Genomic DNA, 15,671 nt, shown 5'->3' on the forward strand with positions numbered 1-15,671 from the left:
TAATACAGCCAAGAACCTACACGAGCGGTCAGACCTGGCTGTCTGCTCCTCCCAGCAAATGTCTGGGTAGTTTAGGTCACCCATGACAATAACATCCCTTGACCTAACCACCTCCATAAGCTGACTGGAGAAGTGCTGGTCTAGCTCTTCCCCCTGGTTGGGTGGTCTGTAGTAGACACCCACTGTAAGGTCCATTTCGCCACGCCCCCCCTTGTAGTTTGAAGTCTAGGAAACAAAATCATCCCAGTCAGCGCTGTCTATGTCATTTTCTCATCAAGTAAGGTAGAAAAGGCACTTCAAAACTCCAATGCCCTTCTGAGCCTAGGAGCACCAATCAGCACTCCCGACCTTGGGTGTGTATCAGCCACATATTCAGTTTAAGGCTTAATGGGAACCAGTCACAAAATGATTATACATACTTTGTGTAATCATTTTGTGGCTTATTCCCTGTTTTGCTGCACCACTAATTGCATGAACGTGTGGCAAAGTTACTACTAAAGACCTGATTAACTGGTTAATCACATTGTCTGCTTACAGGCTTAAAAAAATGGATTTTAAATTCTGTACACCCTTATGCTGAGCCCAGCACACGCCCAGAAGAGGCAGCGCATTTGTTGGGCCCGGGTCACCCAACATCTGTATAGATTGGGCAGTTTAACAGGGCTTTAGCGCTTTTATTTAATAGCTGACTGAATCAGCTTTAGATGGAAGCACCAAAAAGCCCTGCTGAAGTGTCCGATCTATACAGACACTGCAGAGCCAGGTCGAATGAATGCACTGCTTCTTTCAATAAAGCACGTTTTGGGGGGTTTTTTTCCCCCCACTCACATGCCCTAGGTTATCTTGAGAGCAAACAGAGCAGATGTTCACCCTTTGTGGTGGGGGGCCACCCAGGCTGCCTGCAGTGGCCAAGCTAGCAAGTTAGGGACTCTAGCACCTGCCTCCCTGCAGGCTGCTGGAGAATGTCAAGCCCAGCCAAGCCGGGCCACCCATGACTGGCCAACATGGCCCCTGTCCCCAGCCCTTCCCCTTCCTCCATCTGCGGCTATCTGTTGATGGGAGGTGGGGAGTGGAGGCCATACCTCTCACCCAGACCTGAGCCAGCACAGTTGGGGAGGGCCTGCACTGCAGGGACCTCTGCTCTTCCCTGCTGCCTGGCCCAGGTGACCATCACAGGCAGGAGGCAGGGCTGGGGACCACACCAGCTATAAGCTGGGCTGGGCAGGTGCTGAGGGGACAAGGAAAGGCTCCCGCCACACAGGCTCCCACTCAGCTGTGTTGTTTGAAGACTAGAGGTCTCAGCCTCACCTGCAGCCATTACAAGCACTTCTTGCCCCTGTTAGAGAACAGGGAGCCTCCCCCTGCTGCAGCCCCCTCCCGTCTGCCTCCCTACCTTCTCCCCCACCCCACATTCTGTCCTTGACAGGCTCCTCTGCGCCCCTGCCACTGCACCAAGGAGCTGGGTTGGGTAGCCCAGGAGCCATCTCCAGGAAGCAGCGTGTGCTCCATCTGCTTGTTGGCTGATGCTGTAGCTGCCATTGCTGCTGCCCTTCACACCATTTGCCAGCAACCCAGAACCTTGTACTCATGGTGACAGGTTGGGACCAGCAGCAGCAGCCCAGCATAGCTCAGCTACCCAGCCAAGGGCTCCCTCCATTTCCTCTTCGCTTTTGCTGCTGCTCTGATGCATCATGGGAAATTCTAATATTATAAAAGCCTAAGTCTCTGTCTGTAATGCTTTATTCGCACTCTGAGTGGCTGATGGAAAAGGCCAATCAGAGTGCTCCAAGCGTGGGGGAATGCCACCATGGTTCTGAAGCCGCGCTGAGGACCGGGCAGAGGGTGGGGCCCCACCCCACTCCCTGCAAGCAGTGCCGAGGACCGGACTCCCTGCAAGAGACAGAACAGTGGCAGCATGGGGCGTTAGGTGGCGGCACTCCATCCCAGCCCCCTCCCCTGTCATTCTTGATGGGCAATTGGCTAGTAAATAAATAATTCCCTTCACTCAGTGATAAGGAGAGGAACAGGCACCAGTGGTGGCAGTAGGATTAGATCCAGCCTGCCCAGCCCAAGCACTTAAGCCAAGCAGTGTGCTGCTGCCTCCTGCTGCTGCTATTTGGCTTGTGAACTATGTAATGAGTCTCACTTGGAGAGACACACACACACATACATCCCAGGCGCTGTACACAGGGTGCAGCTGGGGTCCTGAGGTGCACAGTGCCCTGCGAGGGGGGGTTAATGGGACAGCAACCTAACTTGAGTCACTAGGAGATCTGGTACAGAAGTTCAATAGGCCTGTCCAACCTAAATTCCTTAAGTCCAACACTACATCCGTTCAGGTCTATCTTAGAACAGGTCCTGCCATTTTTAAGCCAATCTGTATGCACTGTTCTTCCATATTGTTACAGATTTAGACTGGGTTTTGGTAACTTAAACCAGTTTGCATGTAATGTCTGTACCTGGCCTTTAAGTGAAACATCTGCCAGAGCTGTGAGTAGCAGCACCTAGGGAGAAGTGCCTGCTTGTTATTCAGCTCTTGAGTTGCATGCAATTTTTACTTTCACTTCTGCTCATAGCTGCCAGAAACTGTTCTTACTGCATTTTGTGCATGCAATGCTCACTGCAATTTCCAGCAGCAGGTTTTTGGAAAGAAGTGCATGTTTTATGTGAGAAAAATAGTAATTACATTTCATTCTCATCAGATATTATCATCCATTTTACTTTTGGTGTTATTAAGTTTGCATTGCTTTGCATTATAAAGGAGGCTTTTAAAGGAAAAAAAAAACTCTGGGTTCTTGTAAATATTGAAAAAGAAGATGAAGCAGAATTGCTTCGGTCTGTCTGGAGCATTTTTAGGCTCTAGAAACAATGGTATTTACAAGCCCAGTTATCATACTGGGAAGCAACTTGTAACTCAGAAAGCAAATATTTGAGCTACAAGGGTGCCCGTAGACATGGCAAGGACATTACTCTGATGTGCTGTAATTATAGCATGTTAGAGCAGACTTGATTAATTGAATCTGCTAGAGTGTGCTTATTAGCGTGCTCCAGCAGCTTCTGTATCTGATGTATTCACTGTCCCTGCACTTGAAAATGGTGGCGGGAACAGTTTAACTAAAGCTCTTCAAATGAGCTGCCTCCCCGCTGCCATTTTGAAGTTCAGAAAGCTGAATACACAAGACATTGCAGGCGCTTTAATTAAAGCGGCTCTTAAAACCGCTGTAATTAAAGTGCCTCCCGCCTCCCCTGTTTAGCCTCACATGTGGGTGGGCCAGGAAACACGGTGAGCTGTGTTAGTTCTGTCATGTACATCATGCATCCATTAAAGCAACAATCTTTTTACTTATAATAGAAAATTTGTGTTAACTTTTTAACTTTGGCAGAAGCAATATTAACCTGCTCCCAGCGCTCTGTCTTCCATCGTACCTATAGGCTGGGGGGCAACCTTCTCAGCACCACTGAGGCAGAAAGAGATCTTAGAGTCATTGTTGACTTCAGGATGAACACAAGTCATCAGTGTGATGAAGTAGTCGGCAGAGCCAGTCGCACCTTGTTGTGCATCCGTAGGTGCTTCACAAACAGGTCCAGGGAGATGATTCTCCCTCTCTACGTGGCACTGGTTAGGCAGCAGCTGGAGTACTGTGTCCAGTTCTGGACGCTGCAGTTCAAGTGGGATGTGGACAACCTGGAGAGGGTCCAAAGAAGAGCCACTTACCTGATTGGAGGCCTGCAGGGAAGGCCCTACGAGGGAAGGCTAAGGGACCTTAACCTCTTCAGCCTCTCCAAGAGAAGGTTGAGAGAGGACCTTGTGGCAGTGTACAAATTCATAAGGGGGGAGCAACACAAAGTAGGCGATCTGTTTACCAGGGCACCCCCTGGAATAACAAGGAACAATGGCCATAAGCTATTGGAGAGTAGGTGTAGACTGGACATTAGAAAAAAGTTCTTCATGGTCAGGGTTGCCAGGATCTGGAATGGGCTTCCAAGGGAGGTGGTGCTCGCCCCATCTTTGGGAGTCTTCAAGAGGAGTCTAGACAGGCACCTGGCTGGGATCACTTGATCCCAGGTTTGGTGACCCTTTTCTTGCCTGGCAGGGGGTTGGACTAGATGGTCCACTGAGGTCCCTTCCGACCCTGGAATCTATGAATGTCAGGTTGACCACGTTTGCATCCGCAGAAGACAAGCTGAAGACAAGCTGTGCTTATGGATAGCCTCTTGATAACCTGCAGTCACAGAGATGTTTCTGTTAAATTATTGATCTGCCTGTTTCTCAAGTGCTCCTCAGACTGTTTGTGTTCTAGCTGTGGGTCTACTGTATGCAACAAACATCAATATTGGACCCTTTCTGACAGGATTACTTTAAATTTTGTTATACAAGTCCCAGTTTCCTTCACAGTTTTTCATGGAGAGGTGAGTATGGAAGCTATTCTTGTGATTTCAGCTACGGGTTATTTTATCCCATCACTTATGAGAAACTTCACAGCAAAGTAGGATTTAGGCATCTTGCATAGCTTTGTCCTTAAACATTTCAAGTACACTGAGGTTTTCTTGGTTGGTTGGTTGGTTGCTTTTAGAAGAGAAATAACAGAGAGAAGTACAAGTATTGTAATTTGGAAAGTTTTTTCACTTGAAAAGTACATTTTCATACAGAATTTAATTTACTTTTTAAAGTTTTCTTTTAACTGTATCCTTTTTTATTATAGTTCTATAAAGTTTTATCATGTTCTGAATTAACTATCTTGATACAAGAGAATTTCCACCCAGAAATTATACTGCTTAAATACTTTTTTCACTTATAATTAGTTACAGTCTGACTGAGCTAACAGTTGTGAACCAGAAATGTGTTCAAGTATCAGTCAAAGGAAGTCCTCATGAAAACATGTAAACTAATTTATATCTGCAGTCCAGGAAGCAAGGAATATTAGTAACTATGAGGTGGTAACTTCACTTTCCTCCCCTGCTTGTTGGGAGGCATAATTCCGCTCAATACGTTTAAGCCTTTCTGGTGGGAACAAGTTGCAAATATATGTAGAATTCCTTTAAAAAAAAGTGTAGTCATAATGGGTAATATTTTCTAAATCACCTTAGTACCTCATGTGTTTATAAAAATTAAGCCAAGTCTTGTTCAGTTATGAGAAGATTTGGGGTGGTTATAGTTTAAAACAGTTCCAAGGAAGCTGAATCTTTGTCAGATAATCGGGCCTTGTGTTTTAACTCAAGTACCCCAAAAAGTTTGTTTTTACATAGGCAATTGCTTTGGTTAAATGGAATTAGAGTATTTATGGATGCTAGTCAGTTGGATCTAGCTGGAAGCCCAGACATTCAGGTGCCATGCATTAATCAGCTTTGCCCATAAATTAGGCACTAGTGTTGAGAGAGATACTTTAGAAAAACAGTTTGCTGCAAAATGTATTTTCAGGTCAATCGAAATTATTTGCAAATTTGTTCTGAATTTAGCTAATACTGAAAATGACAACGAAAATGTCTTGTCCAAATGTCTCATTTTAATATTAAAATGTGAACGGTCTTAAAAAGGATTTTTATACTTAGTTTTATAAAATAGCCCAGGTATTTCATTTCAGTTTGACCAACCCTGGAATGTTTTGTTTTTCTATTTTGGTTTTTTTTCTTCTGCCAACAAAATGAAAAATCAAGTTATTCTCAGTGCTTCATGAGGCCTGTAGTCTGAAGCAGAGTTTGAATATCCCAACCTTGAAATACTCTCGACTCTGTGAAATCTTGGAATTTAAAAAGAAAATACATAAGCTGACAAAGTGTACATTTCTGTTACTTACATAAGTATATGGGTTGTGTAGGTTGCTTTTAAGTTTTAAGAGAGATATAATTATTTTTGTGCCACAGTTCCATAGTCAGCAGCTATTCCACCTCGCACTAAAATTAGGGGGAGCCACAACTATTTTCCACAAAATCTACAATAGCTGAAATGATAATGTACTAGAGAGAGCTAACTAATGTCAGTGACCATAGAAAGTTTAAAATAAAGAAGAAAGTGCCCATGTTGAAATAAGTATCATAATGAATCACAAACCTGACAGCACCATAATACGTTTTAAACTTTGGTTTCATATCATGCTAAATTCCAGGTTGATTGTTTCAAAGGCTGTGACTCTTCAGATAAGTCAGTGTGCTGTTTCAACGTCATTTCCTCTGGGGAAATTAATATCTCCTTTTCTGGTTTCTCTCTTATTTCCTTCTGTTTTGTGCTCACTTTCCAGATTGCATAATTTGGAGCTTGGCTTGGAATAGATGCTTCTAAAATGGGAAAGAACAGGATGAGAGTCCTTTTAAAAGAAAACATGGCTTGGTTTATTTTTCTAAGGACCAGCTGTTATAAGTTCAGCATGAGTGGACAGTGGTCTTAGACAAATATGGACCCCAAGAAAATCAAGGGCTCTCTCTGTCTCGCACACACATGTGCGATATAGGTGCTACAATTTTTGTGCAGTTATTTTATGCCATATGTTTTTCTCCTTCTTAGAGTAGAGAAGATAACAACTGAAAATACACCACCTCGAGAAGTGAATAATATTTCAAACCACCGGGTCTTAATAAAACCAGAAGCACAGAATAATCAGAAAAATAAAGAAGTAAGCAAAGCTGAAGAGAAGAAGGCTTTGGAAGCTGAAAAATATGGGTTCCAGAAAGTTGGACAAGACAAACCCTTGACTAAAATTAATAGTGTAAAGCTAAATTATTTGGGATCAGAATACAGGACCTTACCAACAAGCACAGTTCAGGCTGCACATTTCAAGCCAGTTCATTTAAATGGGTCTGAAAATAAAGCTGTCAATGTTATCCTGGCAGACGCTGGAGATGGAGCCCAGCACAATACAGCTCAGTCACATATGGAGTCTGAACGAGTCATGCAGAGAACTAACTCAATGCTGCAGTTGGAACAGTGGATTAAAATGCAGAGAGGAAAAGGGCAAGAAGAAGAAACAAGAGGGTAAGAGTTTGAGATTATATTTGAAACTAGACTTTCTACTAAATATTTATAGTGGTGATCTTCATTAGATACAAGAGTTGTGTAGTTAACTCCGCTACATGCACGTATGGTTGTGCATTTGGCTTTTCAATGCTGTCTTGCCTGATTGCATGCACTGGTTACCTAGATATGCAACTGAAGTGGATCTGTGAGAAGATGGTATTTAGCCTGGTAACAACTGCATTTGAAGAAGAAATGCCAAGGCAATTTTAGACTCAACACTTAGAGTTGGGAAGGGATATAAGAAATGCAGTAATTTTTTTTTATATAATTTGTAGTTGCTCCTGAACTTTACTATTGTTATATTGTGTGCCTTAAAAGATATATTAATTCATTAAAACAAAGGGAAAGCAATGATACTGACCTAAATGTTGTCCAAATTAAGTGAAATAAAGTGTAAACACCCAGCATAATTAGATTGCTCAAATGTTAATTCAATCTTAGACTTAAGTGTGCACTCATAAAATGAGTCACACAAAAAAGCAAGGGAAATCCAAAAAAAATAATAAAGGTATATAAAGCATCAAAAGTTACTTGCTCCTGTTAAAGATTAGTTTGAAGTTTGTGTGCGTCTCTAAGAAGAAGACTTGCATACCAGAGTATCTTGTGATCGTGGCATGAACATGGTGAGTAGGTAAGACCCATGAAGTGCATGGGTGTAGTTGAGACCCATGAAGTGCATGGGTGTTTGGAGTTGTGACCTGCTTTTTCCTCTTCCCCTTTCCTTTTTCCCCTTCTCTGCTCCTTTCCCAGTAGTGGGATTGTAATATCAGAAGGAAATCCATCCCTCTCCCCTCTTACCTCCTCACCTTTTCCTTTGCCTGTCTTGTCTCTGCTCTTCTCCCTCAGCTGCTGTCACCCTACGAACAGTTCATTGGTGAGTAGTGGGATTGTGTAGCATCAGAGGTAAGTGGATGATGCAGTGAAGGGAGAGGGGACCACAGGCAAGTTAAGTCCATCATATGTAGAACTAGAAGAAAATCATCTTTCATGTTAAATATCCCTCTATTCCCTGAGAGAGCTGGTCAGAAACTCCTCTCCAGGTCTATTTAGCTTCTTGCTTATAACATAGGCTTTGAACACAGTTACATGGTTCTCATTACAGTTCAAAAAGAGGGTTTATGATGAATAATAAAAAAAATCGTGATTACTCAATTTTCCTTATAAAGCCTGTTGTTTGTGAAATTGTCCAAGAACAGTGTTTCATGTGTCTGTTTTATGAACAGGGTTTTTTTTGTGGTAACATTTTTAAACCTTTTGCTTTAAAAAGAATTCTGGGCTATTTTTAATCTATGGTAGCAAAATTAGATTACATCGTTTGGAGTTGGTCATGCAGATTCACCTAAATTGATCTTCAGTTTTATTTTCTAAATATAACTATCTAAATAAATGTCTAACGCTTCCAAGATTTTAGTGAATTACAGTGCTTATCTATAAAGCTTTAAAGTGCCTCTGTGACTGGTTGGCACTATAAAATCTTGTGCCAATAGCAGTTGTTCCTCATGACAGAAATAAAAAGCCTTCCAGGATGTCTGACAGGCAACTGTAGCACCCTAAACACATAAGATCTTAATATTCAGTATACAGACTTTCTTTAAAAATTAGTTACACTCAAATATTCCAGTTTAATTTAAACTATTGAGATAATGGCACAGCAAGTGGAAGTGTTTGAAAATGATAGACTTCACCTAGGTTAGGGAATGCAGACACAAGAGGAGGCAATTGGACCTAAATAATCTACTTTCCTGGAATGTTAGGACATGTTATTGTGAATTTATAAAGATTTACTCTAGGCTCATTTATGCTTGTCAAAAATTGTTGAACAAACTAGTTCCTCCTCCCCTCTCTACTCCCATTAAATATAATTGGTATCTGCTCAGTCTCTATGGGCTCAAGTAGTCTTTCTGGGTGCACTTGTGTTGACAGTTTGATCAAGTGTAAATTAAAATTTGTACTACAGAGTGACTCTCTCGCTCTGACATTTATCACATTATGTATGCTTGGGTAATGCAAGCTTGATACGGTTGTGTGATGTAATTAGTCTTAAAATTAGAATTCAAAACTTGTGTAACTTGCAGACAGACAGTGAAACCTGAATAGCTATGTTGTTTCCAATTGTGAAGAAGCATAAAACCTTGAGAGTTCTCTCCCTTCTGGATTCTTATCGCTTCTCCATTATTATGCTGGCTGTATTCCAAAACAAACTGATTCCTTTGTAGAAGCTGTGTAGTGGAAAACATTATTAACTGGCAGCATCAGAATCCCTTTGACCATACTGAGCATTTGTTATTTAAATATGGGTGAAATTAGTAGCACAAGCAACTGTCCTGAAAAATGAGACTTTAAAGCCGACCAGAAAGGTGGAAGAAAAAGAGAGCTTATGATTTTTTTTTTTTCTTTTTCTGTTCTGGCATGCAATAAGATGGTCTAGAGTGTTTGTTTGTTTTCCTAAACAATTTTTTGTTTTTAATGGATTTTAGTGGATTTTTAATGGGTTTTTTTACACTAGAAATTCAGGTGTTGTCCAGGGTGGTGGAAGATTCTGATCTTGGAACTATTGAAATGGTGTCACCACAAAAGAATGAAATTTGAGATACCGAGAGTCGAAGGAGTTTTGTTGGATGGAAATTTAGGGTTCTGGAAAAGTAGGGCTAGAGGGAAGGTAGACCTCAGGAGGTCATCTAATCCAGTCCTGTGCTCAAAACGGGATCAACTCTATCTAAATTTGTTTTTTAATAAACCTGTTTAGTTGACTGTTTATGGTTTTGGAGAAATATACCTTTTGTTTAGAGATTCAGCATCCTCTGGCTTATGAAAAAGTTGCTTTCAATACCTATCCTTGCATACCCTACCTAGCCACCCAGTTTTTCAGCTAAAGAGAAAATCAAACTAGACTCATAATGCTTCAGAAGTTTGTTTGTTTTTAAAGAAAGCTTTACACATAATAGTCAAAAGGCACATATCTACTTTTTAAAAAAAGGATCTTTATGACACACAGTTCTTTGTAAGTAAAATGTATGATTATAGGACTTTTTAGGTTTGTGCAACATTTGATTGTAGCAATAATAGTTAAGAGTTGCTTATCATGATAGCATGAAATAGAAAAATTACTGAAGGAATATTGTTTAAAGAGTAGACTTTGATCTACCTTTGTAGTTCAAGACTGGTCAAGAAAAAAGCTCTTAAGCTCTGTATCGTCCATCCATCCATCCGTTTTACCATGTGGCATTTATATGCAAGAAACTGTATGTCCCACAGACCATGTATTTAAAAGTTTTTGAGGAAAAAAGTTTCCCAAGATCAAGCACATGCATAATAAAGGAAGACTGTTAATTAGCGATTCCACAGATTTTGCTTTTTTCTCCCTTCCTTAGAAACATTTGATTTTTTTTTACTTTTAGCTTCATGAGACCCACACAAACAAGGGAAACTATACAAGGTTTAGCAAAATTTGCTGTTCACATTTTGTTAAATATACGTGTCATTTTTTTCTGATCTTTTTGTAGACTACTTTGAGGTACTACAAGAGAATGGCTCAGTTAAGGGTTTCTCTTTCAATGATGAAAAATATGCTTGCACAGTGTATGCATTCACTGGTTGTCAGAGTGCACTTGGGTCTTTTTCTGAGCATATTTCTGACTAGAAAACTGGTCCCCTATAAAGCCCTGGATTCCTTCACTTTTTTTCCTTTTTCTTTTCAAGATCACTTAACTGATATTTTCTTCTTTACACTCGCACACAAGACAGTTTCTAGTCTAAGAATGAGAAACTTGTTTCCTAAGGCAGCCATCAGTTATCTACTTAAGGATGGAGGGCAATTTTTAATGCTTAATCTTTCTTATCTGTGGATACTTGCACCTTACAGAATTGAATCTATATAGAGAATAGCAGAACGCTCACCCACAATAACAAAATTAATATCTGGATTGGAATAGATCGTGAAGTATCCAAAATCAAATGAATGGAAGCTTATCCAAAAAAAAAAAAAAACCAACAAAAAAACTCCCTAACCTTGTAGTTTTCCTGAACGTTAAAAAATGGTGAGTCATTTGTATTGTGTGCTGTAGAGAGGTTTTGCCCAACAGCAAATTGAACAAATACTGATTTGACTTAATTGGCTTAAATCAAAGTTCTGCACTGTACTTTAGGGCTTTGGTAAGAAGGTTGGGCATGCAGGAATTGCCAGAGACCTGACAGCCTTACTTTGATTTTAGGGTTTCATTTAATATCTTCATAGTGCTAATAATTTGTAAATAAGGGTTGGTGGACTTAAATCTTCCGAAGTTTGAGAGTGTAGGCAAAAGTGTTGCATGAAGATGTTAATAATTAAATTTTTTACATGTTCAAAACTTCAAGTAGCTTCCCCCCCCCCCCCCCCCCGCCCCAAGTAATATGCCTCTAGGCCTTGAATTCCTTTTTTTTTTAATTTCAAACTCTAGAAAAAGTTCACATTACAAATAGTAAAAACTTTAACTTAGAAAGTCAGGGGGAGAAAAGGTATGTGCATTGAAATGCAAGCCCCTCCCCACCTACTTTCACCACCACCACCCCCCCTCAAAAAAAACAAAACCCAACAAGGCTTACAGGGTACCTTTACACATGCTCCAGGGTGTGGGAGGGAGCTCTTTAATTAGAGCAGCTCTCATATTAAAGTGCCTGTAGTATCTCATGTCTTCAGCATCCCGTACTACAAAATGGTGGCAAGGGCACTTTAACTAAAGCTCATCTAACAAGCTTTAGTTAAAACACCCCCACCACCATTTTGAAGTGCAGCATCACTGAATACATGAGGTGCAGAGGCTGCTGGAGTGTGCTAACTAGCACACTCCAGAAGACTCAATTAATGGAGTCTACTCTGATGCACTGTAATTACAGCATGTTGGAGCAGCATCCCCACGTGTCCACAGGCATCCACAGTGTAGGCAGTTCAAATGAAGCTCGTGTCGGAACAAGGGTGTGGAATCTATTCCCATTTCTGCTCAACTTTGGGCCAGGCAGGTTATCTTTCTGTGTGTGCTTAATTTACCAGTCTATTAAATCATGGATAATACTTGTAACCTCCCTGAGAAGTAATGAAGATTAATTCATTGGAACAGGGGTGGCCACCCTGCAGCATAAGTGCCAGAAGTGACATTGGCAGCTCCAGTGTAGCATGCAGCAGGTTGTGGAGGGGACAGGCAGCAGATTGGTCAGGAAGCAGAAAGGGCAGCAGTTTGAGCAAGGAGCACAGGGCAGGAAGCAAGAAAGGGCAAGAGATTAGGCAGGGGAAGGGTATCAGAGCAGCACTTGGAGGGTGTGGGACTAATTGGTTGCATCCTTGCCAAGAAGGTTGGCCCCCACTGCATTAGGGTTTGTAATACACTTGATGGCAACTTCCATTTGCAAAGCAGTCTAGGTAATTGTAAATATTTAGTTAATTCAACTTGGCTTCTCTATTTTTGTACCAGTTATAGGTAAATAGTTGTTAGAAACAAATTAACTTTGTTAGCACTTATTTCACTATCTGACTAACTATAGCTCTTAATGCTGTTTTATTGGTTCTTTAGTTCTCAAATACTGATTTTTTTCAGTTCCAGGATCATAGTTGATTCAAATAGTTAAATCGGTTTGGTCATAAAATGTGGTGCCTTTCAGCTTCAGGCTGTCAGTTTGAATTGTGGGTGTGACTGGAAGTTATTGATATCTGTTCTCATGTCCTGTAAGAAGAATTAAGTTTCATTTAATTTCTTCCACACTGGAAAAGTACCAATCCCACCACTACAAATGGCCTTCAATAGTAAATTTCACAATGTTCTTGGAGCAGTCATTACACAGACCAAGACATCTGGCCTAGCTTCTTGCGTGGCTGGAAACAGTCCCCCCCACCCAAACACAGTTAATGAACGTGATGATTTTTATGGACTGTTTTTCCCTGATGCTGCTTATTCTGTTTCCCAAGCTCTATGAGTCTGGGGACTCAGTTTTCAAGACTGTTTATCTGGCATTAAAAGAGGTAACTGCTGCACTGTGTGCCTCTGCCCAGTCAGGCATTAGCCCAACTTAACCCCTTGTGGGCAATATGTAGGCCACAGGCAGGCATTTGGACAGTCCTACATTAAATCATTACCATTTTTTCTGCCTTACTGTAACTGTAGTTAAGTTGAAATAAAAAGAAAGGGTATAGAGCCATATCATGAGTATCTGAAACTCCAGTTAATGAACAAAACATCTACCACCTCAGGAATTGACCCCAAATTGGCACTCCTGTACAGTAAACTGATATAGAGATTATATTGATACATATTTTGAGAGTAAACTGATCATAAAAAATGGTTTCGTTTAGAAAAGGGAAAGATATTAAAAAACGTTGCATTCCTGAAATAGCAATGTTCTTGACTATTAAAGCAAAACTCTTGTTTCAGCATTATTTCGTATCAGACGTTGCCAAGAAATATGCCAAGCCATCGACCTCAAGCTTTACCGCGGTACCCAGAAGGCTATAGAACCCTGCCAAGGAACACCAAAATGAGGCCTGAGAGCATCTGTAGCGTAATGCCATCCATTTATGACAGAACCATAGGGCCAGTAACAGCTGAAGAAAAACGGAGATCTATGCGAGATGATACAATGTGGCAACTCTATGAATGGCAGCAACGTCAGTTTTACAATAAACAAACAACTCTTACTAGACATAGTACTATAAGTAGTCCAAAAACCATGATTAATATTTCTGATCAGGCAATGCATTCAATTCCAACATCACCTTCCCATGGTTCAATAGCTGGTTTCCAAGGATATTCCCCTCAGCGCACGTACAGATCAGAAGTGTCCTCACCAGTGCAAAGAGGAGATATAACGATTGACCGTCGACACCGGGCACATCATGCTAAGGTGAAATATTCCTTGTATGTAACTAATAACATTGAGGCTGAAAATGTTCTGTTATTTGGATCTAGACTTTCCAAGTTATTCTGGGGGAATTAAGAAATTGTATTTTTAGATGCTTAAATAGGAGGGGGAGCTGCTACCTGGTATCATGCAGTAGCTGTTAAAGTGCAGCTATTATCTCTGTTATCCTGTAGGGATTCAAGTGAGCTAAATCACCCAATTTTAACCTTTAATGAAGCAGGATTAGAATTAGAGTGAAATGCTACAGTCACATTGGCAAGTTGCAGAGTACTGGTAACCTTAGTACCAGTATAATCCAGTGGTGGGCAGTTATTTGGGCCCAAGGGCCACATGGGGAATTTTGATAAGCTTTTGCAGGCCTGCTTTGCTCCCTAGGGCTGTGTGAAACAGCTATGTCTCGTTTTGATTTTGGATTCAGCCATTTCGGAGGTCAGTGATTCGTTTTGGTGTTTCAGATCACTGCTCTGTTTCAATTCATCCGAATCTGTTTCAGCGTTTCAATGCTGTTTTGGAGATTTGGATCAGCTGGGGAGAGGCAGGCACAGCTGGGTGGCTGCAGGTTGCTCCTCGAGCTGTGCCTGTTTCTCCCCAGCAGGGGGGGAGCCATGGTAAAAGCCCCCATCGCTGCTTTGCCCGGCCCCATCCCCAACTTGGGCAGCCCCAGCCTAGTCCTGGCACCAAAAAAAAAAAAGGCCTGCACTCACTGGCTGTAGCAGTGGTAATTGGGGGCTCATGGCAGAAGCCCCCCTGAGCACCACAGGGGCATGGGGCAGCTGCCACGCAGGTGCCAGGCAGGGGAGGCAATCCCCCCTGCCCTCTAGTGCCCCATGCTGTACGGGGGGGGCTCTACCATAAGCCCTCAGAACCCCCACAGCCCCTGCTACAGCTGGTGAGTGTAGGACTTAAAAAAAAAAAATAAAATAAAATAACAAGTATCAGGAGGCTGGGCTGGGCAGGGGATGGGGTCAGGCAGGGCAGCCATGGGGGCTTGTCTCATGGCTCCCCTGGCTGTGCTCAGCACAGGCTACACCAAACAAACTCAGGTGCTGGTCCGAGCTGGCAGTGGCAGCATGCTGTCATCCTGCATACAGATCTGGGGGCCCATACCCCTTTGGAGGGCTGCAGAGCTGTGCCAGACTCCTCCTGGGGGATGTGGGCCCCTGGACCTGTGCACGGAATGCCAGTAGGCTGCCGTCCCTCCCCCAGCACTGGGATTGGAAGGGACCTCAGGGACAGATTGCAGACACTGGCCAGCTACAGATGTCAATATCAGAGCAGTTCTTCTGCCCCTCTTTCCCCTTCTTAGTTTCTGTTTCCCTGAAAACCTGGCTCCAAAACATTTCCGAAACATTTCGGATGGTTTCATTTTGTTTCAGAGATGCTTTTGAGCCTTCCATTTCATTTCGGATTGGGTTTTTTCGGCACCAAAACGAGCCAAAACACTGCCGAAACACCTCCAAAACGAAACAGCTGCTGAAATTTCTACAGCCCTGCTGCTCCCACTGCCTTCAGTGGCAGCTCTTGCTCCTGATCTTGCCCCTGATGTGCCACTCTGGGCAAGCAGCTTCAGCCAGGCTTCTGCCCCAGCACACGGGGCTCTGGCTTCAGCTACCAGGAAGGCGGCCAGAAGCTGAAGCTGGAGCCCCATGAGCTGGGGCAGGAGCCACCTGGGTAAAGCTGCTCCCTTGCCAGTCCAGAACGGCAGGGACAGGAGCAGCTTCAAGGAGGCTGTTCCCAATGCAGCTGCAGCCAGCTGGGTGCTGCTCTGGTGGCTCCC

The 15,671-nt window shown here is 42.5% G+C and overlaps 1 protein-coding gene across 4 annotated transcripts in view; it reads left to right on the forward strand.

Annotated features, from left to right (window-relative positions):
* PLEKHA5 (pleckstrin homology domain containing A5) overlaps window positions 1–15,671 on the forward strand; it is a 277,793-nt gene that overhangs the window by 210,604 nt on the left and 51,518 nt on the right. For all 4 annotated transcript variants that reach the window (XM_025210566.1, XM_025210569.1, XM_025210568.1 and 1 more), the window contains exons 9-10: window positions 6,500–6,967; window positions 13,408–13,876. In XM_025210566.1, the coding sequence (XP_025066351.1) occupies window positions 6,500–6,967; window positions 13,408–13,876 (937 nt within the window). The remainder of the gene's footprint in view (window positions 1–6,499; window positions 6,968–13,407; window positions 13,877–15,671) is intronic.

Source organism: Alligator sinensis, unplaced genomic scaffold (assembly GCF_000455745.1).
Source record: "Alligator sinensis unplaced genomic scaffold, ASM45574v1 scaffold365_1, whole genome shotgun sequence".
In the NCBI taxonomy this organism is placed as follows: domain Eukaryota; kingdom Metazoa; phylum Chordata; order Crocodylia; family Alligatoridae; genus Alligator; species Alligator sinensis.